This window comes from Heteronotia binoei, chromosome 7 (genome assembly GCF_032191835.1).
Source record: "Heteronotia binoei isolate CCM8104 ecotype False Entrance Well chromosome 7, APGP_CSIRO_Hbin_v1, whole genome shotgun sequence".
Taxonomy (NCBI): Eukaryota; Metazoa; Chordata; class Lepidosauria; order Squamata; family Gekkonidae; genus Heteronotia; species Heteronotia binoei.
The window spans coordinates 89,418,016-89,443,132 of record NC_083229.1 but is presented as its reverse complement, the minus strand read 5'-3'; the positions used below and the strand labels follow the sequence as shown (position 1 = coordinate 89,443,132).

The following is a 25,117-nucleotide window of genomic DNA, read 5'->3' as shown; positions in this document are numbered from 1 at the left end:
TGTATTGTTAGAACTGTTTTAATTGAAATGTTTTAATCTGATGTATGTTTTATTTATTATATGTTGAAATCCGCTCTGAGCCCCACATTAGTAGGGAGAGTGGGATACGAATCTAAATAAATAATGTCAGAAGTACTCACAAAATAGTTCTAAAGCCTGTTCTGAAAATGCCTGATCAAAAACAAAAACAAACCTTAGTGCAAAGCAAGAGAACTAGGAGAACTCCTTTTTTATATATATAATCAAAAAAGTGCATCCCAAGCAATGCTCCCTCTAAGCTGTGGAGTCTTGTGAGCAAGCGTCTTGACTACTTTAGTAAATTAGTTTGCTTTGATGGCATCCTTCCTGAGCTGAGAAAAAAATGTGTGAGCTAGAGGCTAAAAAACTGTGAACTGGCTCACACTAACTTAGCTTAGAGGGAACCCTGATCCGAAGCTACTGATCTATAATGAGTTTGGTGGAAACATTATGGCCTATATCAGCACAATTTTCTATTGCAAAAGCTGACTGCATGAACTTAAATATCAGTTTGATCACTCCTACTCTCACTACTCCACTATGGCTGTACTCTGCTTCAGCTTTGTAAACCAGACAGACAAGAAAATTAATGGAAATGAAATGTTTCTCTTTAAGTGAATCACTACCAGTGTTCCCTCTAAGGTGAGTTAGTGTGAGTTAGCTCACAATTTTTTAGCCTCTGGCTCATACATTTCAGAGCAAACTAATTTATGCAGCAGCTCACAACTTTAAAGGTAGTAGCTTACAAAGTAGAATTTTTGCTCACAAGACTCCACAGTTTAGAGGGAGTATTGATCACTACAAATGGGACTTTTGATTTCCCCCAGTAGTTTTAAAATAAATACAGAACACATCTGTAGAGAAAATAGGTTACAAAATATCATTTTAGGAACTATATATTAATATTTAGCATGTATACAGTATATTTCTAATGATCAAAGGAAATAATCAAAGGATTTGTCTTTTTCCCTTCCAGAGAGCTGCAGCACCTTCAAGTGACCTGTTCTCCAGCCTGGAATAGTGATTTCAATTTAAAGTATTCAATTCAAAATTGACGATCCAGAAGATCTAATAATGCAGTAACTATACAATGCTCCAGGGGTGGAATTCTAGCAGGATCTCATTTGCATATTAGGCCACATAGCCCTGATGTAGCCAATTTTCCAAAAGCTTACAAAAAAGAGCCTTGTAAACTCCTGGTTTGAAGGAGCTGGGCATGTGTAGCCTGGAGAGGAGGCGGCTGAGAGGTGATATGATCACCATCTTCAAGTACTTGAAGGGCTGTCATATGGTATGGAATTGTTTTCTGTGGCCCCAGAAGGTAGGACCAGAATCAATGGGTTGAAATTAAATCAAGTATTTCCGGCTCAACATTAGGAGGAACTTCCTGGCCGTTAGAACACTTCCTCAGTGGAACAGGCTTCCTCAGGAGGTGGTGGGCTCTCCTTCCTTAAAGGCTTTTAAACAGAGGCTAGATGGCCATCTGACAGCAATGAAGATCCGATGAATTTAGGGGGAGGTATTTGTGAGTGTCCTGCATTGTGCAGGGGGTTGGACTAGATAACCCTGGAGGTCCCTTCTAACTCTATGATTCTAGGGGTGTGTGGCCTAATATGCAAAGGGGCGCCTGCTAGAATTCCACCCCTGCAATGCTCCATGCCTTTTTAAAACATGTATTAGATAGGACTGGTTCCAAGTGGCTATAGGAAAAATATTAAAATGTGAAATATTACCAGATTTTTAACAAAGTATATAATTATGGTAAAAACAAGATTATATTTCTAAGTTTTGCTGCTCAGACCTTCACAGATCATGGATTCCACCCTACTTTTACCTTGTTAAGAAGGCTTGCCCAGTCAGATGTGTCTTTCTGTAGTATTTGTAACAGTAGCACTTAACTTTTCATTCGCTACTGCCCACTATTGCCTCTGGAGGGCTGATTAATCTTGCATTTAGTACAGATCCACTTTAGATCATGTACATAATCACTAAGACACCATGTTGTGGATAGTCTGCCACTTTACACCTTGCTGCTGCTGCAGTGTTTTTGACAGTGGCAATAAATTAGACAATGAATAAATGTTTTCAGGAACCTTTAGAAATGCACAGTAGGTGGTGAGATAGGAAATTATCTTTGGTAGAACTGTAGTGTAACACATGCACTCTTTTTGCACTTGTGACACAGCAGAGCATACATAAACTACCCCAATAGAAGCCTATTCAAATGACTGCACCTTTTGTTCCAGAATGTTTCATTTAGTTTCTCTTGTATCATGGTATCAATCATGCAATACACCCCTTCCCTTCATTATACCCATACTCAGAAACTGGGAATACAGAAATACCTCATACAATGACTTCAGAAGAACATGAAACTGAACTACACATTATTGAGGAAAACAAAAATGAAGAAAGGTAATGGAAATGCTTTTCCAACTTGAGGAATGGATTACACTCTCCCCCACTTCCAGAAGTAAAACACAGGTGTTTTTTTTGGGGGGGAGGGAGAAACACACCTACAAGGTAGCAGATCTACTAGCCCACATCAGATTCCATATCAAGAGGCTTCAGCCAATTCCAGGCAGCCCTGCTGCTTCTCTTGGTCTCTTCCAGAATCTAAACTCCTCTTTCTTATCTGACACACTCCCTCCCTTCAGCTGAGGGGGGGGGGGGAGATATCAAAAAAGTCAGAGAACTCTCTCCTGATAACTGGTTCCCATCCAGTCATTAACATCCCCATTCTTCATCATAGATTCTGACTCTTTCACTACCTCCCCCTCCTCCGGTAGGACTATTCCAAGCGCAAGTATTTGGAAGCCAACTACCATCTTCACCCCTGACCCCCTCTTTCACCACCATGGGTAACTTGGCAATGGAAAAAATCACAGGCGTGACCCCTGAGCATCTGGGTGGGGATGCTAGCCTTTCCTCTCACTTTCATGTGTTGCTTTGAAGACTGTAAGATCACAAAGAGATTCCTGCTGCATCAGGATAATGGTCCATTTTTAAAGCATCTTTTCTCCCCGTGGTTGTAGGTCCACATGCAGGGCATGAAGGCCTTACTCATAATGTACTGACAGATATCTAAGGCACATTAAATCAGGCAGGAATTAAATGAACATTTTTATTTACGAAATTTTGAGTTAAACATTATAACTGGTAAACAATACAAAAATAAGAGATAAGTCTTGCTTCTGATAGCCAAAGTGCAGTAGTGTAAGTCACATGATACCTGTACAAAATCATTATTAAAAATAACAGTTTCCTACAAAATATCATTCTAGTGTACAACAAAGATGCTTGTTAAATCAATAGTTTAGTTGTATGGCATGTTTTAATAATAGCTAATGGCTACTGCTGTGGCAAGCCCTCACCAAGGAGCTGAATGGTGAGTGTATAACTTTTCTCTGTCTGTACCACCAACACGCTTTTGAAAATGCCTGCAGACACAGGCCTGAAGAAGACCGGTAAGTTGCAGTAGTGATGACATCTGCAAGAGACAAGTTCGCAAAAATCAGATATGTGCTGTTCACAGATATATGGACAAAAGCAAGATTAATACAGCAGCTGCAAGCTGCATCATCCTTTCTGGAGTTTAATATGGTGGCTCCAGGGCTTTTTTTGAGCAGGAACACACAGGAATGCAGTTCCAGCTGGCTTGGCATCTGGGGGTGTGGGGGAATATGCAAATAAGTTCCTGCTGGGCCTTTCCTACAAAAAAAAGCTCTGGTTGCTCTGACCACAAGAGCAGCGAAAAGTTATCTTACTAACTGGCCAGAGCATTGCAGCCTATGTAATTGGCAATTAATGGCAGAAAGATTGGGAAAGGAAGCTGTAATGAACTGTACTAGTACAACCAAAAGAATGGTGCCACCAAGTTTGGAGGGGCTAGACCATGTTTCCATTACTGAAACAGCCTTCCATAAGCAGAGTGGAAATGGCAGTCAGTCTGTTTGAAATGGGCAGACAAACAGAATATACTTCCCCCATTGACTGTTTCTATATGGCTGCAGTGGAACCAAGAGGGGTGTTGATTGCAGCAGCTGTCCAATCCACCAGGACAGCTAAAACAAAGACAGTATCTTCCCTCCTTAATTTCTCTACTGAATTGAGGAATATGATTTAAGATGTAAAGTTTGGAAGTAGAAAAGTAGTTTGAGAATCCCCACCATTTTCTGAAATGACTCCTCCTTCCTTTGTATTCTCTCCTCTAATCTCCCTCTTTTTTCTATTGTTTTGTACTGTTTGCAAAAGATAAAGTACATAACTTTGAAGAACATAAAAAAACAGTGCACCAGTAGTTTTAAAAAGGAGTAGCACCTAAACGACAGAATTTTTGAATATACTTACTTACTCTGCTTTCCTTCCAAAGCTTCTTATAAAATTATTTTCTGCTCCTCCATTCTACTTTTACAACAATCTAGTAGGTTAGGTTGAAAGAGTGTGGACAGTGGCCACATTCAGTGCACCTCTACTCCGGACAGTCTGCTCCATGCTGTTCTGGCCATATGGAACAAGCCTTGCCCCACCCTTGTTCTTAAAGATGCACTTTAAATGCAACCCCTTCAGACTGAGTTGGTGTTTCAATCAGCTTCCTAACTGGCTCTTAGTTGTCAGAGGAGGGGGTCAACTTGGCTTGGCTCTCCTCCTCACCTACTAACCATGGGGCTCAGAGTCTCCTGTAGGCTCCACTGAAATTCTGAAAATCAGACTTCATAAATTGCAGCTATGTAAGTTATAGCTATACTTCATGCCTTTAATTCCCATTTTGCAAGTGTGGGTCTTAAAGGCAAAACTAAATAAAGCACTATTAAACCACATTAAATGTACTAAGCTGAACATCTTTAGATCTCTCATGGAAATTACAGGATCTAAAGACATTTGCCTGTTTATGGGGTTGACACTATGATGCCAGCTCAAATGTCTAGGATTAAGTGACTGTACCTCACTGAACTGGCTTTGCTAAGGATTCTCTCTCACATGTGCACATTATAAAATAGTGAGATTAATATTTCTGAGTGCACGTATCATGTGTTTAACACAGAAGGTTGAATTCAAAATATGACAATGGAAAGAAGTTTGTGGAAAAGGTCTTTGTCTTCCTACACACACTTGCAATTCACTAAGCCACTAAAATTCTGTTCCTAGTGGTCAGAGGAATCTTCAATGAATAATAGGCAGGAAAGTGTGTGGTGTGAAAAGCTAATCAGCCGAAACGGCACCCCTTCTTTTCTGCTAGCTGCTGGCAGAACAGCACTTCGGGATCAAGTCTATTTGTATGTCACACAGATAAGTAACTATAGGTTGCCACAACAGGAAACAACTTATAATTACATGTATGTGCATATGTTTGCTACCACCAGGGTGTGAAACCACCTTGGTTATGCCAGGGAAAAATGATTTACGTGTAATAAAGGAGGAAATAAAGCACACAGATATCCTGAACATGTGCTTTATCTAAATTCTGAGCTCTGGCAGTAATTCTTTCACATACCCATATAAAATTATTATTGCATTGCTCCAGAACAAAATTTAATGGTAGTAGCTATTAACTCCATAATACAAAGACTTTATCATTAAGCAAACCAGAGCTTCAATTCACAAGCTCCAACTTCAGAACAACGAAATAACTCACCTTAAATTATAATGAGAATGCTTGATGTAAAAAGGCTCCCTGGGTTTTAAAAATTTCAGCTGCAATTTAATGAGAAACTATTTAGAAAAGGCAGGTTATTTTATTTGTGGTAAAGAGGGTTCTTTACGCAGAAATGAGGTATATACCATCTTATTCTAGATTTCAACAAAAAGATAACAGATGCAGATTAAATGAAAGGTTTGGTCCTCAAATCACAGTACAAATTCCAACAACTGGATGAAATTTTAATCCAACATTTGATTTTAATGAATGCTATAGTTTTTCAGATGAAACTCACAAAAATTCTGATAGATAAATGAACATGCCAGGCAATACTGATACAAATATAAGGCCTAGTTAAGGTTAAGTATTTAGTGTGTTGCAATTAATTATTAGCATCATATTCTAATAGTGAACTTGGGATATCTTTGGATACTTTAATCTGATGACTGGAACTGTGAATGGACAAGGCAGATCTTTCTACAAACCTGAAAAGAACCCCAGCATTGCAGAAAAATGTGAATTTTAAAAAAATACACTGGGCAACTTTAAAAAAAAAAATCCAAAAATGAGTGCATGTAAATTTAAGCAACAGATTTCCTCAGTGGCTGCTGCTAGGTAACCACAGCATTTCCAGCTTGGCACTGTCAGTAAAAGGAAGGAGGAGGGTCCTTTCCAGGCCTTTGAGGGACAACTCATTGGGGCCAGGCCTGGCTAGAGTGTCCAGCTCCAGGTTGGAAAAATTCCTGGAGATTTTGTGAAAAAGTCTGAGGAGCCCAGTTTGGGGAGAGGAGAGGCCTCAGCATGGTAAAATGTCACAAAGTCCACCCGCCAAAGCAGCCATTTTCTCCAGGGAGACAAAGTTCAGCACTATTGGGGGATTTTCCAGGTGACACCTGGAAGCTGGCATCTCAAGACCTGACAGCAATCTTTGAGTGACTTAATGCCACCTGATTTGCATGACTCAAGCTTGCAGGCCTGGCTGCTTGCCACTGTTCAACAGCAGCCATCCTATGAAAGTCAGCATGATATAGTGCGTAGAACTTCAGAGAATGGTCTGTGAGACTCAAGTTCAGATCTCAATCTTGCTTTGAAAGCTCACTGGGTGATTGTGGACCAGTCACATACTTTCAGCCTAACCTATTTCTCAGGGTTGTTGTGTGGATAAAAAGAACAAAAAAAGAACAATGTAAGATAATTTGGTCCCCACTGTGAAGAAAGATGTTATAAATGAAGTAAGTAAGGACTAAATATAGCTGAAGATGGAAGACAGATAAAAGGTAGGTTGGAGAATGGCTAAGAAGGACAGAATGCGGCGGGTAGAGAATATAGGGATTGCTAAAGCCGAAAAAGAGGTTAAAAATTTCTGGTGGGAGACCTTGGGGAAGGTAGGATTTGTGGCGGGGAGGGACCTCAGAGGGGTTTCATGCCACAGAGCCCACCCTCCAGAAATCCATTTCCTCCAGGGGAACTATGGTTGTCAAACTCCAGGCAGGGGCTGGAGATCACCCAGAAGTACAACTGCTTTCCAGATGACGGAGATCAGATCCCCTAGAGAAAATGGCTGCTTTGGAGGGTGGACTCTATGGCATTGTATCCCACTGAGATCCTTGTCCTTCCAAGGTTCCACTCCCAAATCTCCAGAGTTCCCAAACTCAATCTGACAATCCTAAGGGGAACTGATCTCTGTAGTTGGGAGAGTCATTGTGATTCCAGATCTCCAGCCCCCACCTGGAGGTGGGTAACCCTAGAAAGAGAGAAAGAAGCAGGAAAAGGGAAGAAACTATGGGGGTTTACAAGAAAGAGGAAATAACGAGAGAGGAGAAAGTGAATGCCTTCTGCAAGTCCTTACAGGCTTTCTCTGGTATAAATAAATTCTGAAACAATGTTTAAGATCAAAGTGGTGTACTGACTTCAAGTATCAAAAACTAACATACCATGGTTGAAGAGCTGGAATAATTTCGCATGCGGATTTTCAACATGCTTGATTCACCAACCCTTGTTGTAGGAAATGTATGAACACCGTCTTGTGCATATACTCCTTCCCTGCTTTTGAAAGAGATGGATACATCATCACCACAAGAGCCATCAAGCCACCTCACTAGTTAATGTTCAGTATCTTATCCAAAGCCAGTTCACAAACATTTTGAAATACTGATATAGTAGGTTCCTGGATGCTCTACTACTATTGCCACAATTTTATACTTCTAATCATCACAGAAAACAGAATTGCACTCACCTGTAACTGTTGTTCAGCAACATTTTCTGTGCAGGCACACTTTGGGACTGTGCTTGCATAGGCCAGTCATGGATAGATTTTTTCAGACAAAAAGCCCTCTGAGGGTGCCCCTCTCCCTCCTGAGCCAATGTAAATGGTCTTTCCTTCAAACCATCATGTGCTCAGGAGGTGGGCTGCCCTCCCTCCCTCAGTTCCTGTTGGCCCACTGTAAGCAAAGACACTACTAAGTTCAGAATGTGAGAGCTCACAGCAAGGCAGGAAGAATGGAATATGTGTCTGCACAGAAGATGACAATGAGCAACAGTTATAGGTAAGTGCAACTCTGTTTTTATCTTCCATCTTCAGTGCAGTCCCACACTGGAACGTTAGCAAGCTACTCACCGAAGAAGATGGGTGAGGGTCTAACTAGAACAGAACGAGAAAAGCCTTGCCCCTATCAGCATCTCTCCTCGCTTGCAAATCCAATGCATAATGCTTAATGGATGTCATCTGCTGACCACATAGCAGCTTTATATAGATGTTCACCAAGGGAAACTTCTTATGGAATCAAGTTGAGGAACCTTGTACTCTCATGGAATGTCCTTAGTTTTTAACAGGCACCACTTACTAGCTGCCTCATAACAGGAATTGATAGCGGTTATGATCCACCTAAAGAGGGACTGAGAAGAGGCAGCCATCCCCTCTTTTGGGTCCCAGTAATAGACGAACAAAGACGTATTCACATGAAAGAATTTTATTTTTGCAGTGTAGCATAATAAAGCCCTTCCAACATCTAGAGTATGAAGTGCTTTCTTGGCTCTAGAATCTGGGGATGGAAAGAACACCAGTAGTACAACCTCCTGTGTAGGCAAAACTTAGAAACTAGCCTTGGAAAGAAATGCAAGCTAGGGTGAAGCACTGCCTTCTCACTGCAAACTTTAAAAAAATTGGGGGTCCACCCTTAGGGCTGATAACTTGCCCACTATCCTGACTGATATAATAGCCTTGAGGAAAGCTACCTTTCTGGAGAGCAAGGCCAGTGGACACAAAGTCAAAGGCTCAAGGGGTGGCTTCATTAACTGAACCAAAACCAGGGAGAGAGAGCACTGTGGGGGAGGGAGACACATTGTGAAGGCCTTTAAGGAAGTACTGCAACAGTTTATGGGCAGAGAGGGACAACCCTTATGATATGCTGAAATGGCCATTGAAAAGCTAACCTCTCAGAAGACAGGGAAAGCAAATATTCCAATACAAAGGGTAAGTAGCAGGTAAAAGGTGACAATCCCTTGGACTGAACCCAAGTCTTGAACCAAAGCCACTTAGTAGAATAGGAGTACCTGCTGGAGAGTTTCCTAGACTGAACTAGGGTACTGCATGCCTCAGGGACTCTATGGGTGGATTTTCCACACCTTAAGTTGCAAGTGGGCCACATCATGATGCAGGAGAGGTCCCCCTACCAACAAATCTGGGACTGGGGAAGTGTGATATACTCCAACTAAGCAAGGCAGAAAAATTCAGTGAACCAAATTTGGCAAGGTCAGATAAGGGCTATCAGGATACAGCACAGTCTGAACTTTCTGCTATCAATTTCCCTATGACCCTATTCAGGAGAGGAAAGAGAGGGAAGGTATAAAACAGGGGCCCTCAACCACTGGATTTTAAATGCATCCCTCACTGAAGCTAGGTCACTGCCACAGAGACTGTGGAGCCTTCCTTGTCTTCGATGTGGCAAACAGGTGCACCTGTACCACACTTCTTGGAAGTGGAGGACCTCATTTTTTGAAAACTCCCTGGAGACACTTGGGTTGAATTGACCAACTAAACTCTGCTCAGGTTGTCGGCCTTAATATTCAGGATCCCTGCTATTTGAATAGCCCTGGGAGACACGCTGATACTTGTTCCACCTCCCAAACAATAATGGCTTCTGTTCCCAACCTCTAGTGTCCTGTATCCCCGTTTGCTGAGGTAATGCATGGTGGCTATATTGTCCATTTGAACAAGTACCCTCTTGTCCCAGAGGTTATCTGCAAAGGAGGTAAGGGTGAACCTGACTGCATGCAGTTCAAGGATATTGATGTGGAGACTCCTACAGAGCTACAACCACCTGCCCTGAACAGAAAATCTTTCACCCCAGCCCAAAATCTTTCACAGCGGGTACCCCACTCACTTGTTGTAGCCCACCTTGAGCCCATCTGTGGGTAGGGTGGAATAAAAATTAACTAAAATAAATAAAAATAAATAAATAAGGGGAGCACCAGTAGCAAGGGTGACTTGAAAAACCCAAACCTCCAAATGGACCCCCACCTGGCATCCTCTGTCCACCATGTAAAGGATCCTCCAAATGGACCTGGCATCCTCTGTCCACCATGTAAAGGATCTCAAAATGGCTCTGGGGATAGAGAAGCAGCACTCAGGTGGATGCTGTGAGAGGGGCAAAGCTCCTAAGAAACCAAAGCTGGAGACCATGCATGTGACGCCATAAGGCCCAGTAGGCACTGTAAGGCTCTGGCTTCTACCTCCTTCTGTGAGTAAAAGGCCTTTGCAGGGAATCTAATGATACTACAATAAACTGAACCTGATGGGAAGGTTCCAAATGGGACTTGTACCAATTGATTACTAGGCCACACCTTGTACCTGGAAAGAATTATACCCAGATGAGCCCTAAGGAGCTCCCGCAAGTGGGCTAGTACAAACCAATTATCCAAAAAGAAGAACATGATGCAACCCTGAGTCCTTAAATGAGCCACAACAACAACCATCCACTTAGTGAAGACCCTGGGGCAATGGCAAGGCCAAAAGGCAAAACTGAGTATTGAAAAATTTCTGAATCTTGCCTAAGGCAAAGGTACTGTGTGAGGGATTTCTGCATTCGCTGCCCTGCTGGAAGGGCAGAAAGTTCCTCTTTGGATCCAGACAAAGAACTGGGGAAACAAATTGAAAGGATGGAGTGTGCAGAGGCACCAAAATAACCCTGGCAAATCTTGCAAGCAACATGTTATGTGATTCTCCCAAACAGATGAGACAAAGTTTGTGTTCATCACTGTGGGTCATTTTGATAGCACATTTCATGCATTTTTTAAAGAACACATTGGATGCCATTTTGGGACCACAAGTAGCAAGGTAGGAAAACCAAGAGTAGTTCAATAAGATTCTCCTCACGTGGTCCAAGTGATGAAACCTATCAATGGTCATGTCAGCTCCACTATATTCCGCAGAGTTTTATGGAGGGCAGAGAGCTGCTTCCCAGATAGGAAGCCATCAGAGTTGTCTGAGGCCATTGCTGCCAACGTTGAGGGTTTGCACAGCAATAAAATGGTCACTGCTCGGGCAGCAAACTCTCAAGTTGGATACACTAAAGGTACAAGTGAGAGAGAGGGAAGAGATCTAGAAGCAAGATACAGGAGGTAAGGTGACTGAGACAAGGAAAAATGAGAAAGAAGGAAGAGAGGGGACAACCAGAGGTGAAAATTAATTAGATATAGGCAGAGCCCATTTTTAAGTTGCTCTCCCCTTGAGGCAGGAAAAGAACTGAAGGACAAGGGTGGATCACATGCGGGAGACAGGAAGTGAGAACATTGATCCCGTCTCCCCAAATGGATGGTAGGAAACACCCAAGTAAGATGTCCTCAGAGGAAGAAAGGGAAGAAACTCTTTCTGAAATGAGGCTAGGAGGGAAGAACCCTTGAAGCAAAAAAGGCAAAGTTGCTCTAATAATAATAATAATAATAATAATAAACTTTTATTTATACCCCGCCCTCCCCGCCTAGGCAGGCTCAGGGTGGCTAACAAGACATGGTAAAACCATGATACAGATAAACAATGATCTAACTAGCACAGTTAACTTGGGAAGGTCATATCCACACAGTAGCAAAAAAGGAACTGGGGGAGCCTCGCCTCCGTAGTATGTGACAGTTTGGACAGGAAAGACCATTTGTGATTGCTCCAGAAGGGGAAGGATGCCCTTGGAGGGATTTTTAGCTGGGAAAATCTATCTTTGGTTGGCCTGCACTAACACGTTCCCAATGCTGGGCTGCAATGAAGATGGAAGATAAACTGGAAATTGTACAGAACTGGTGGACCATCCTATCCCAAGCATTTGAGAAATTGAGACCAGAGTGACAAATAAATAAAGACCAACAACAGATTAAGTTATGTTTTTCATAGTACTCCAAGTGAATCACCATTGTATTTACATACCCAGCTTTGGGATCAAAGGTATCAGACTGATCTCTTCTTTGGGATGTAACAGGAACATTTACTTTTACTAAAGCAGATGAGGAGGATTCGTTCTTTAAAGCTTCATTTTCTACAGTGCCCTGTTGCAAGAAATGTTCACAGTTAAACATCAGCATCAACTCCTCAACTGTCCTGCACAAGAAGTCAAATTTAAATTCAGTGGCTTTTTAATACTAGGTTTCACCTTATTATCTTTAAAGATTCTCAGCATTGGAGAGAAGCATTAATAGATTAACATACTGCTTACAAAGTGTTGTGAGCTTAGAAGGTTCACTGTCCTCCAAAGCAATACACCTAAAGTTTGAAAAACTGCTACCACCACTCTGTTCTGGTAAAGACTCCCTACCCCTGAATTTGGGATATATTAGCCCTCAGGGAGTTTGAGACACTCCAGCTTTACTGAATGAATTCTTAAGAATTAAAACTATTGTATAAGCAGAGTTACCTTAAATGCTAATAACTGGGTATTAATAAGTTCAGTGCCAGAATGAACCACCTTCACTAGTAGACCGGAGGTGTATCCTTGTAATGGTTACTCTTGTCCTTTGACACAGGCAAAGGTTGTGCCGAAGATCTAATACAAACCTTTTGTTCCTGATGGGAGGCAGATCCCAGGTACTTTGGCACAGAAGCAATTGAACGTCCCCACTATTTAACTAAAATAGAAGATGATGCCTTGACTATGTGCATGATGGCATAGCCTACAGTCTTTGTTCACAATTTGCACTTTAATGGGATAGATTATAGTCTCTCAGATGGGTCATGGCCCCAACATGTGTGGGAAAGGATATTCTCCAATCCACAGATGAAAATAAATCCTTATTCCAATGTTTCATTTTCCACTGGTGGAGTAGGATATATTTGTTGTAAATGTTGAAAAGTTACGCTGTCCTGGGTGTGCGATGTTTGAGAAGCTTATGGGAAAGAATCTGCAGGGAGTACCTGCTTGTTGAATGTGGTTTCAGCCAAAGTTTGCAGTGTGTAGTGTCTCATGACAGTAGCTACCCTATAAAACTTCTCGGAGGGGATTTGCAGAAAAGGGTATTGAGGCTGCTGTAACTCTAGTTGAGTGGGAAGAAATTCCAGCAATTGGGAGATGGTGGGTCTAATACAGCAAAAAATAGTTTTATTCAGCTGGTTCTGGAGACATTCCTCCCCACAAATGAAAGGTGAAAAGAGATAAAAGAGGCACCTGAGGACTAGAAGCTCACCGTGTGTTGATGTAAGTTTCAGTGGTTCTGCACCCATCCAATTTGTGTCATTCCCTTTTGTAGTTTTGGAGAAGGCAGAACAACAAGGGCACTGGGCTCTTGGAAAGGGCAAATTCATGCTGACATTGGGGTAGGTTCATAATACCAGAGTGGTAACTAGAAAGGCCAAGACATCCCCACCCCCACTCTAAAATATAGCTATGCATGTAGTGCTAACATACAAAATGTATATTATTTTTTATAATTTAATACCTACTTATATTAACTTTTAATCTTGAATGAAACTGGAATGACATTAGCACCAGAAATATTTGTCATCATGAGAGTACTTTGGCTTTCTAGGAGGTTACCCAATTAGTGGATTACATTTAAACAGCAGCTATCCCACCGTTTTCTTTCATTTATTATTTAAAATATTTAAATTGTACCCATCCAAATACAATACTTGTAGCAGCTTCTAATATCACAAAATCTTAGGAACAGAATAAATGATGGTTTTTCATTCCATCTTAGGGAATGAGAATGCAACCCTGTGAATATTATCCAACAAAACATAGCTGTTCATGTACTCACCACGCCAGAAAACTGAAGTCTGTGTTTGTCTTTCAGGTGAGGTTCATGAAGTAGATGACATTCAAGATCCCAAAACTGAGAATAATCACCTCTGTCTCTTGGCAAAAAGGTGACTACAACCTAACAAGACATAAATCAAGTTATATATTTACATAAGTTCTAGTATTCTAAACCTGACTGAACTGTATTTTTAATAAAAGCAGGGCTTTCTTCTACAAGCAATAATGACAGCACTGCACTAATCAGTAATCTAAATACACACTCTTAACTCACCTCATGAAGCTAGGATTCAGAAGATATAATATCCTCCTTAAATATGTACTTTGATCAACAAATGTGGATGATCCATGCAGCCTAACATTTTAATGCTAACGCCTTTAGTCTCTATTCCCTTTTAAATTAATATCATATACCAAATTACAAAATGTAGCCCATGGAGTGTGAATCAAAAAACCCAGATATTAAGGCCTGGTACAGAGCGGTGTGTGTGTGTAATGTTTGTACAGACAAAAATCTGAAAGTGAGAAATAAAATTGACACAAATTTTTAAAGATTTAAAAAGGTTAACTTGCAGGGAGAAAAATCCAAGATTTTGGATTGTTGCACAATCTTGGCCACTATTTTGAGGGTTGCTTAGCAACCCCAAATACGCCAGCAGGAGCAGCTGGAAGATGCTGCTGTGACAGAACAGGTGGAAGGAACAAGGTGGTGGGGAAAGCAACAGAAAAGCCGAGGCTGGATGGTGTGAGAGGACAGGCAAGCGAAGCAGAAACTGGAGAAAACAGGAAGGAAGGAGGAGGTGATGGAAGAACAAGAGAGCTGTCACTGCTGGATGAGCCTGGCAGGAGGTGGCAGCATGGGGACAAGCAAAGACACAGTTGAGGGACAAGACAGAAGGATGGGCTAGTGGGAGAGGGAAAGATATAGTACAATAATGTGGTGGTGTGAAAAAAGAGTAGAAAGAGCTGGAACCCCTTCCCCCAGTGAATTTTGTGGGTCTCCAACTGTGTCTTGTAATGGCTAAATGCTATGGAAAAAAACACAACGCTTGAAAGAAAGAATGATCGTAAAATATTTTGGATTACCTAAGGCACTATTTAAGAAAAAAGCCTACTGAAGGCAGGAGTATACTGTGGAACTGGAAGTTTATTTTTAAACAGGCATCTGATTTGTAATACTCCTGGGTTGCAACCTATGCCTCCTTTCTACCAGATCATGAAGCATTTGCTAGCAGTAGAGGTTCACCTCATGCAAAAAGTAGAAAAGGCCAGTTTTTGTGACTATTTCCTTCTCACTGGAGTTGCATGTATTGTGTGGCTTTCAGTAGGTTCTACTTCTATCAGCACTGCCTTTTAGAAGAGGGGAAGATCCACCTTCACTGCTGCTTAATATTCAATCCATTATTTTTAAGTAGTTGGTAAAAATAGATAAAAATCAATAACACAAAAGTAGTAGCTGTGAAATACAGTATACATAAGACTAATTGTATATTGATGGAAAGATATTCCAGCAAACGCTTTCCTCGTCTTTCATCAATGCCAAGAAGGATGCTGTGAACCAGATGCAAATTCCAACTTAAGCCACAGTATCAGGACCCTTACTTGTTGCTGTATAAGGATTGTCCCCAAGACAGGGTTGCTCAAGTAGTATTGTTTCTTCTGTCGAGCAGGGGTGGCCAAACTTGCTTAATTCAAGAGCCACACAGAATAAGCATCAGATGTTTGAGAGCCGCCAGACATGAATGTCAGATGTTTGAGAGAAGGAAGGAAGGAAGGAAGGAAGGAAGGAAGGAAGGAAGGAAGGAAGGAAGGAAGGAAGGAAGGAAGGAAGGAAGGAAGGAAGGAAGGAAGGAAGGAAGGAAGGAAGGAAGGAAGGAAGGAAGGAAGGAAGGAAGGAAGGAATAAATGGGGAGAGGTGGGAATAAAGTAACTTTAAGTTTAAATACCTTCTCCAAGCCATCAGATGGCTTGGAGAAGTGATTTAAAGAGACAGATGTCTTCTCCAAGCCAGCCAACGAAATAGTGGGGGCTTTGCGAGCCACACAAAATGTGTGAAAGAGCTACATGTGGCTCCCGAGTCACAGTCTGGCCACCCGTGGTTTAGCTGATGAAAACAGTTACACCATTTGGATGCCAGGTCAAAGATTCAGGATTAAAAACATTCTAGGTGCTGGGTGGCAGTGAAGGCCATGACCACATCACCCCTAAAAAGCAGATACACAGCACTACCTTGTTCATGGATAAGAAATATTCTTTGTTCAGGAGGAAGAAAAAGGAGAAGATATTGGATTCATATCCCACCCTAAACTCTGAATCTCAGAGTCTCAGGATGGTCACAATCTCCTTTACCTTCGCCCCCCTCAACAGACACCCCGTGAGGTAGGTGGAGCTCTTATAGCAGCTGCCCTTTCAAAGACAACTCCTACAAGAGCTATGGCTGACCCAAGGCTATTCCAGCAGCTGTGAGTGGAGGAGTGGGGAATCAAACCTGGTTCTCCCAGATAAGAGTCTGCACACTTAACCACTACACCAAACTGGAAGGGTGGAACAGCAAAAAAGCTAGAAAAATAGAACTTGCTATACACTAGCAGTGATGTAGGATGATGAACATGGAGACTGCGAGACAGAGGCATAAACAAATCAAATGAATCTGAGAGCCAGCTTTCTACACAGGAGATGCCTACACCACTGTCCAAAGGCCACTGGTTCCCACCAGAGTGCTGAAGGGGTGCTGTGGGCTGCCCTGTGGAGACTCCAGAGTTCCTAATATAAAGTTGGCTCGGTTTATGACCAAGCTACACCATAGCACTTAGTTCAAATGGGGAAAAATTAAGTACACAATATAATATTGAACAGAAGTGCCTGGCACATATTTGTAACAAAACAAGTCCTACTTGAGAAGACCCAAGAAGTTATATGGTTTTAGCACTACTTTTCTTTGCAAAATGGAATCCTGAAAACAAATGTGACTTATTTCACTCTGTTATCTGTTTGGAACACTAAGCCACTTTTCTTTGAAGTCAAACAATTAAACAATGCAATGAGTTAAATGCACACAACTAGAATAATTTAGAATCAAGCAAACTTACTTTCTCTTTCCCGTGTGCTTCAAGTGTACCAGAACTACATGAGCACTGAAAAGCTGTATATGTAGCCCTGTAAACCTCTCCACTTCCATCTACACCCTAAAAAAGAAACAATCATTTGTAAAGTTACTTCTAACTGAATATATAATGAACTACAGTTAAATGCTGTAAGTTTCAGTATCTATTCAGATAAACAAATCAAAAACTAGGGAATAAGAGTTTAAAAATTAAATTCAAGATTACTCCAGAGTCTACTGAGTTAGCAATGTATAATGCTTACCTGCAACAAAACCAAAAAAAGGACTTGGCTGAACCAAAGAAGACCAGTTCTAACAGCTGCTATTAAGAGTTATGTATAACAGTACTCCCTGCCATTTTGTGGCTGGCTCTACCTTCTGCAGCAGAGATTTTGTGGTTGTACCCACCACCCCATGTCAGAATTCCAAAGGTGCCTGCAGGCTTTAAAAGGCTGAAGACCCTTGAGCTAATTTACAGGATTTTAAGCTGTTTCTTGCGCTCCATTCTTTTTCAAGGTTATTCTGGAAAGATGAACTGCTTGTTAACATTAGCAAGGTTCCGCTAAGAAGCAGTTTCATGGTATAGTGGACATATCCTGATCTTCTCAAGTCAGTGTTCCTGCAATTGTCTACTCACCTTGACATAAGGGGGTGCAAAAGATGACAAAAACCACTTAATATTTTCATTCCCATTATTTTCAAACTCTAGGAATTTCTCTGTAAGAAAATAATCAGATAAGTATAGGCATATTATATAATGCATACCTTTGACAAATAATATCGCAGAAGAATATCAACGTTTGCTAATAATCCAAATAAGACACTTGTTGAAAAATAAACAATATTCATAACTGCTTGTTACTGCAAACTATGATGGAATTTATGACAATGTTTCAATCTACTGTACCACAGAAGAATAATTTACAAGCATCTCATGTAAACATCAACTTCATTTTTGTGCACTGCAAGATAAGGACACAAAACATATTGTGCTGTTGTTGCTGTTATAAACCAAATGCTTCATAAACTAAAATGCTTACCAATAATCTAGAAACAGGAAAGGAACCCCTACTCATTAAAGGACTCACTGTTACAGCTTTAGTGCTGATATCTTGACAGCCCTGAAGCTCAGAAACTGTTGTGGAATATCTGTTGTTTAATATGACTGCTCCTAATGCTCTCTTTTCAATGACCAGAACCCATTCTACCTCAGGGTTTGAGAAATTGGGGGAAAAGAAATAGCATGGATGAGTAGAATGAGTGGCAAAAGACCTGAACCAAACTGAACAGACTCCAAGCTAGAATCCATGTTAAGGCCAACTCTGCAGTGTAGAAGAAATACTTAACATTGCATCTGCACAATGTCTGCTTCAGAGCTTTACTGAGTAGTTAAGGACTTGCTCCATAATGGACACCCAAGGAATTCACGTGGCGGCTTGCTGTGATCATTGTGCAGGACAGATTAGATCTTTTGTATCTGGTTGGCCCCAAATGCCTCATTATATACCAGTGGTTCTACCAGCTAGTCCCACAGTAACTGTTCATCCTGTTCTATTTGGGAATTTAGACCGGATCCTAGGAGGTGTCTGGATAACAAATACTAATTTCTAGCTTAGCTCTTCTTGACTGGTGAAAGCTGATGGAGAAGTCTGATTATTTGGGCAAACTGTAGGTGCCTGGTTGTTATTCTGAACTCATTACACGGGTCACATTACATCTATTTTGATCCACCTACATGGACTGCCAAGCACAATTCAAAGGGCAAATTTTATGTTTAAAGTTCTAAAACAATTTGGAGCAAAGATACGTCAAAGAATGCCTTATCCAACATGACATCAAGATCACCTTGTTTTCCGTGATACCTTTTTGTCTGACAACGCATGACAGAGGAGCAGGTGGCACCAGACTGTAGAATGCTTTGCCCCAGCAAATCCATCTGGCTCCTTTCTCAGCAGTATTTAGAAAGATGTCAAGACATCTGTTTTGACCAAATCATTTTCCTACTAAATTTTTATGCCTAGTTGATTTCCTAGAGCACTTGTTTTTAATTTAATTTTACTGTAGTGGTTTTATGGATTAACCTTTTTCCTTAAGTCATTTGGGATCTATTTTATCCAAACACAAATGACAAGTATTCTAAATAAAACAGAACCAATGTTCATTTCACTTTGTAAGGCCAAACTGTAATGGAAAATAACTTCAGAAGCATCAGTCCCAGCTAAATAAATTTTATTCTTCCAAAAGCGATGATTCAAACGGAACTTTTCCAAGTCATCACTTACCTGAGCTTTCACTAGACTTTGTCTCAGGAAAGACTAGAATCCGATTCTTGATCTCAATCTGTGTAGAAGGTGGCTTTTGGAGTGGTTTTATTATGTTAACAGGAAGATCAGTGTTATGGTGACGGAGACCTAAATTAGAAATTGTTGGATTCCTTCTAGATTGTTCAAAGGTATTCTCACGAATTTGGACTCTAACAAGCTATGCAAAAAGGGGGGAAAAGTATTGTCATTCTTCAAGCATCTGATCTAAATATTATTCCATAGTGATTTCTACTGAAAACAGCAAACCAGCCCACAAATTCTGACATTATGGAACTAATGACTACTTTAGAATCAAATACAGTGTGAAAGTCACATGGACAGAAAAGTCCTGTACAATTTCAGCTTTAAGGCATTCATATTGCAATCCATTTCTTTTACAGCAGCAGGAAGTGATGTAAACAATTTATTGTACTACAGCAGCAAGTGATGATGTCTGACATTTTAATATAAGAGATGTAACAGAAGTGTTTCCTGTCCTTTGGATGGCTGTCCAAATATTTTAAAGGGTTTTACAGTAGCAGAACAGTTTCTTCTCACAAGGTTGTCAATAGTTATTTCTTGATGTTTACTTTTTCATTCAGGAATATCAGTAAGAATATGGCTGCTCCGATGTGCATTCCATAGTTTTGATCCACTAGAAAAACCTGTCAAGAGACTTAACATTTTTCATAGTCTCTTCTTCAAAATTCAAACGACAGTTCAGGCTGAGGCCTAGGAAAAACATGAATGTTTGCTGGTCCTTGAGAAACCAAGGTGAAGCTGACTGTTGCTTCAGAGGGAGAGGAGGTTTTCACAGGTGCTTGGTACATCATTAGGCCTAGCAATTTCAAGGTCACCAGAGTGGGCCTAATTCAACTTGTTAATGTAAAGGTGTCTGAGTTGGAGGACAGTATCTGCTTAATTGGATATAATGCAGAATGTCAGAACTAACTGGCAATTTTACCAGACTAGTTGAATCACCTGATTAGTAACACCAGTGGTTAGTTAAGTTACGTTATTTGGTCTACATCTGATTGGTCAACCATAATCATACCAATACAGGTTATGAGGCATAAAGTAAAGATCTTTTATTCTAGTTTCATCCTCTGTCTAGCATATAATTAGCTTTTGGACACTTGATTCTGGGTGGGTCAGAACAGCTAGGCACTTATTTGACTTGGACTTTGGAACTATCTTGGATTCAGTCTTCACAAGGTAACATCTAGATTGGAACCAATGCTTGTAAAAGTGCTTAGGTTAGTTATTTAGCTTTATTACTTTTATCCTCACTGTTCACTGCTCTTTTACTGTATATTCCCACACAATATTTTAATAAATCACTTTAATTATATTCTGTGGTGTTCTTGAACCCTGGGGCTTCAATCTGAATCCAGTACTTTGGCCTGCATTAGGTACAGCTACCGAAGTAACTTGTTTTGAATCTTGCTTTGTAAGTGTGCAACCTTGCAGTGTTGGATTTCTTAATCTTAGTCCTCGGAGTGCTGGAGGCTTTTCCCTGGGTCTCTAGCTGTCTGGGTAGTTCAGGAGACTGGTGGCAATGCTACCCTAGGGTGTGTGGACACACTTCAGTGCTTTTGTTTAGTCTTGCCCAACTTGTCACCCTTAAGTGGGACCTGGGACCTTGGCCTTTATAAAGTTCCTTGACAAAGTTCATAACAAGAGATGAAATGGATTCTCTCCTACCTTCCCCAGGCAACCTATCTGTCCTGAAAATTCTCTGAAAGTTGAAAGAGCCATAACACAACACCCCATGATATGGGGCACTTCTGCAACAAAAGGGAAACAAGTAAAATTACCTCCTTTTCTGGCTGACTGACTTGCATCAAAGGAGGGAATTCTACCCGTTCCTCCCTTGTTGCTGCAGTGTCCTGTACTGTGGGGCATTTTGTTTGCAGGTTTCTTTCAACCCACAAAGAGAATTTTCTATAGCATTAGCAGAGGAGAATGATCCACTCCAACAATTCTTTCTATACATTTTTCTCCTCTATAAATCATGAGAAAAGTCAATTTCACTACTGTAAAAACATCCTCCCTGCTGATGGATGCAAGGAGACTTGAGAAAAAGTTTCCTCTAGAAAGCCAGATAGGATTTGGCTGAAATTCAATGCAAGAGTTTTGTAAAGGCAAAGATTATATACTCTCTACTGAACACAACTGTTCATTTGATGATGGCCTGGCAACTAACTGATTGCAACATGCTGGGTTGCTGAGTGGTCTAGAAGAGTTATTTGAAGTGGCATGATGCCCAAGAAATGCACAGCAAATCTACATCCTTCAGGCAGGGCTACATATTACAAACATGAAAATGCCATCCTCTTGTCAAGTTTTCCTCTTCCGCTTCTAACAACATGTAATAAAATGTACTCATTGTCCTGACTTGGTTTTTATTATTTTATTTAAAATATTTTATGCTGCCTTTCCACCTGATCAGAGTCCCCAATATGACAAACATGAAAAAAATCTGAACAATTAAAACAGCATTTAAATTATGAAATAATTCAATAAAAACACATCAACATTCAACACCAGAAACAGAGAAGATGTCAATAACCATTATTGGAGGTATGCCAAATGAAACAAAAAAGTCTTCATGCATTAGTGGAAGACATCAGTAGAGAAAGACAGACAAATCCATATATTCATCTCAGTCCAGTACGTTTAAAGGCACTAATATTATAGCAGAAAAGCAGTTTTCAATAATTGTAGCTACTACAAACAGCTAGATTCAAATTCAGTAGCACTTTAGGGACCAACAAGATTTTTTGGGTATAATTTTTTATTTGTGGGGTTTTTTTAGTAAATTTCTATTCTATAAGCTCTTGAGAGTCAAAGCACACTTTGTCAGATACCAGACTAGCAGCTACAAATGTAATCCACTTACCTTTTGTTCATTATCACAATGTATGTAAATGAGACCACTCCATGGAAATATGGATTTGTTGTCTGCGAGTGATGGATTTGGGCTCACATGAATTGAAATGCAGTTTCTAGAAACAAGTTGAACAAATGAACAGTGACTTAAAGACAGTAGAAAACTTACACCTACATTAGTTTAAAATGCCTAGTAACATTTACACAATGTTTTATTATTTTTTCTCATTCTGGGTTTGATATTTTCTAGGTTTCATGTACAATATGTGCTATACCAAATTACTTGAAGAATAATATGCAAACTTGTAACCTTTCTGCATGAATATATCACTTATTATGAATGACCAATACAACAGCAGCATTAACACATGAAAGGTAAAAAACTGTATTAAAAATTATTAATACAGAACTGTGAACAGCTCCAGCAGCTTCACAAAATCTGGCCACTTTCCACAAGACCTCAGGAACATGATCTGAAAAGCCATATATGAATCCTCAGGTTGGCCTTGCAGTTTTTGAAGTAGTAATGAGATCTTTCTGAGATCACAATAAAAAGGGCAATACAATAGTATATGCTCAATATTCAACTTCTCCACCTTTATAAGAACAAGTGTGCTCCTGAAACAAATCCACAATATCTCATCTGTCCTGCAAAAATGTGTCAGATAGGGCACTGAATCAGACCAATGCAGGCTTTTCTTTTGGAAATTAACTGACTGGCCAAGTACTTAGAGTACAAACTTCTTGTCCCTCCATACATTGTATTTTGTGACCAAACTTAAGTGATTTTGCAGTTCAATATCCCAAATCCTTTATTTAGTCTTTCTTTATGTCTGGTAGAGAAATGGTGCTTAGAAAAAATACTGCAGCTGTAGGTGTAGAGTACTTTAGAGCAGGGGTGGCCAAGAGTAGCTCTCCAGATGTTTTTTGCCTACAACTCCCATCAGCCCCAGCCATTGGCCATGCTGGCTGGGGCTGATGGGAGTTATAGGCAAAAAACATCTGGAGAGCTACCATTGGCCACCCCTGCTTTAGAGTTTTAGAATACAACAGGTATTATTGGCTTAGATTCCCTTCTGTTAAGAAATATTCCTATAGAGATAAAGTTAGTAAAGATGTGGTTATATATTCTTACTAATCTTTCTGCAAGAAAAAAAAATGAACAGGCAACAATTCATTCCTTTTTCTAAATTGGTTCTTATAATAGTTTCATGCTATTTGATTTAATGGCCGCCAACTGTTAACTGTTAGATCTCAGAAGCTATACAGGGTTGGCCCTGGCTAGTACTTGGATGGAAGACCACCACAGAAGCTCAGGGCTGCTACAGAGGCAGGCAATGGCAAACCATTGCTGCTCATCTCTTGCCTTGAAGATTCTACAGGGTTGCTGCAAGTCAGATGCGATTGAACAGCACTTTCTGGATAGCAGCAATAATAGAAATACTTACCCAGGTTCAATAGCTCCATGTTGAGGTGTTATCGTAAGGCAATGAGCAGGCCATGAGAGCTCAAATTTCAATGACCTGTTCGAGTTGTTGGTTATTTGTGTATGTCTAGTGTCTGTTACTCCACCTATTGAAGAAAATGCAATATTAACCAACATCATCATTTAGGAATCATTTAGGACATTTTTTGGAAGTAGGAACTTTGTATATCAGGCTGTCAAGAATATTTTTAACAAAGAAAGTGATTAAATAAATTTCACTGCCTCTTTGAAGGTGAGAACTAGCAAGCAGATTGTGAACACAGAAAAAGGCACTGGTGAGTACGCCAGTGGTGATACCACTCAAGTCCCCAAATTCAACTGTTAATTAAGTTTTACAAACAATGAAACTATGAATAATGCCATTTCAAGTTCATCTTCTCACTTTTTAATGTAAGAATAGTGTTATTATCAACTAAAATTACTCCAAGCAAAATCTTATGGCCAATTTTTTTACTATGTATTGAAATTCTACATAGTTACTTACTCAGAGAAGGAGCTGAGAAAATCAGAACTTCAGGCTGCACAGTCCAGGTCTCCTGAGAAATAAGCTTATTCTCATTTTGACTTTTGGTACTTGATGGAAGTACACAACCATGAGGGCCTTTAACAGGTAGTACATCTAGAGTCATGCTTTGCTTCTCAGGCATACCACGTCTACAAAACGTTGTTTAAAAGGAGTTGTTAAACTCATTTGGTCAACAAAACATACTGGCCAAGTATTTGTTCCTCTACTTTCTCTCTCTCTTTCCTTTCTTATACTCAGCTAAGGTAGCAAAACCATAACTGGAGAGAGGAGTACCATATAATGACCTTTACTTAGAAACAGAGTACTTTATAGAAAAGGGAGCTGACATAGATAGTTCCTACTTGTATCTGATGATGGGAGCTTTGACTCTTAAAGCTTACACTCCCAAAATCTTGTTGGTCTCTAAGATGCTCCTAGATTAATCTAGCTCTTCTATGCAGACTAACACAGCTATCCTCTGAAACTATCTACATAGATAGGTGGTATTTGCATTATTTCAGCTGGACACTAAAGAGCAGAAAGTTTTGATGGCAGGATTCAAAAACCATAAAACAAGAGAACAGCACAGTTTCACTTCTGGGAGAAGCAACCAGAAGAGTAAATGTCACATTTAACATACAACCTTCAACCTCAAGCAGGTCTTTTAAAGGAGTATATGAAAAATATTACTAACATTAAGATGACAGGTATTCATCAGGTGGGTGGCAGCTATCTATAAATTAAGATCCTGGCTCCTATTATTAAGAAGATCCACAACAGCACTTAGTTTCAACCTAATATTTTCCAGAGATTTTCCTCCCAGGAAGAATACCAACATTTTCATGGAGAAAGTTTAAAGCAGGCTCTAGTCACAGTAATAAACCAGCAACATATCTACATATATTTTTTCTTATGCATGGTATTTACAGTTCACCAAG

The 25,117-nt window shown here is 40.3% G+C and overlaps 1 protein-coding gene across 1 annotated transcript in view; it reads right to left on the bottom strand.

The window, feature by feature from the left end:
* Positions 1–3,128: 3,128 nt before the first annotated feature.
* Positions 3,129–25,117, bottom strand: part of CEP192 (centrosomal protein 192) — a 100,416-nt gene continuing 78,427 nt past the window's right edge. Inside the window, exons 45-55 of the mRNA XM_060244353.1 lie at positions 24,159–24,328; positions 23,637–23,760; positions 22,199–22,304; positions 19,276–19,474; positions 17,631–17,710; positions 16,980–17,075; positions 13,892–14,011; positions 12,069–12,187; positions 7,591–7,702; positions 5,654–5,712; positions 3,129–3,508 (exon numbers count right to left, since the gene is read on the bottom strand). Of these exons, the coding sequence (XP_060100336.1) occupies positions 3,370–3,508; positions 5,654–5,712; positions 7,591–7,702; positions 12,069–12,187; positions 13,892–14,011; positions 16,980–17,075; positions 17,631–17,710; positions 19,276–19,474; positions 22,199–22,304; positions 23,637–23,760; positions 24,159–24,328 (1,324 nt within the window). The 3' untranslated portion in view covers positions 3,129–3,369. The remainder of the gene's footprint in view (positions 3,509–5,653; positions 5,713–7,590; positions 7,703–12,068; positions 12,188–13,891; positions 14,012–16,979; positions 17,076–17,630; positions 17,711–19,275; positions 19,475–22,198; positions 22,305–23,636; positions 23,761–24,158; positions 24,329–25,117) is intronic.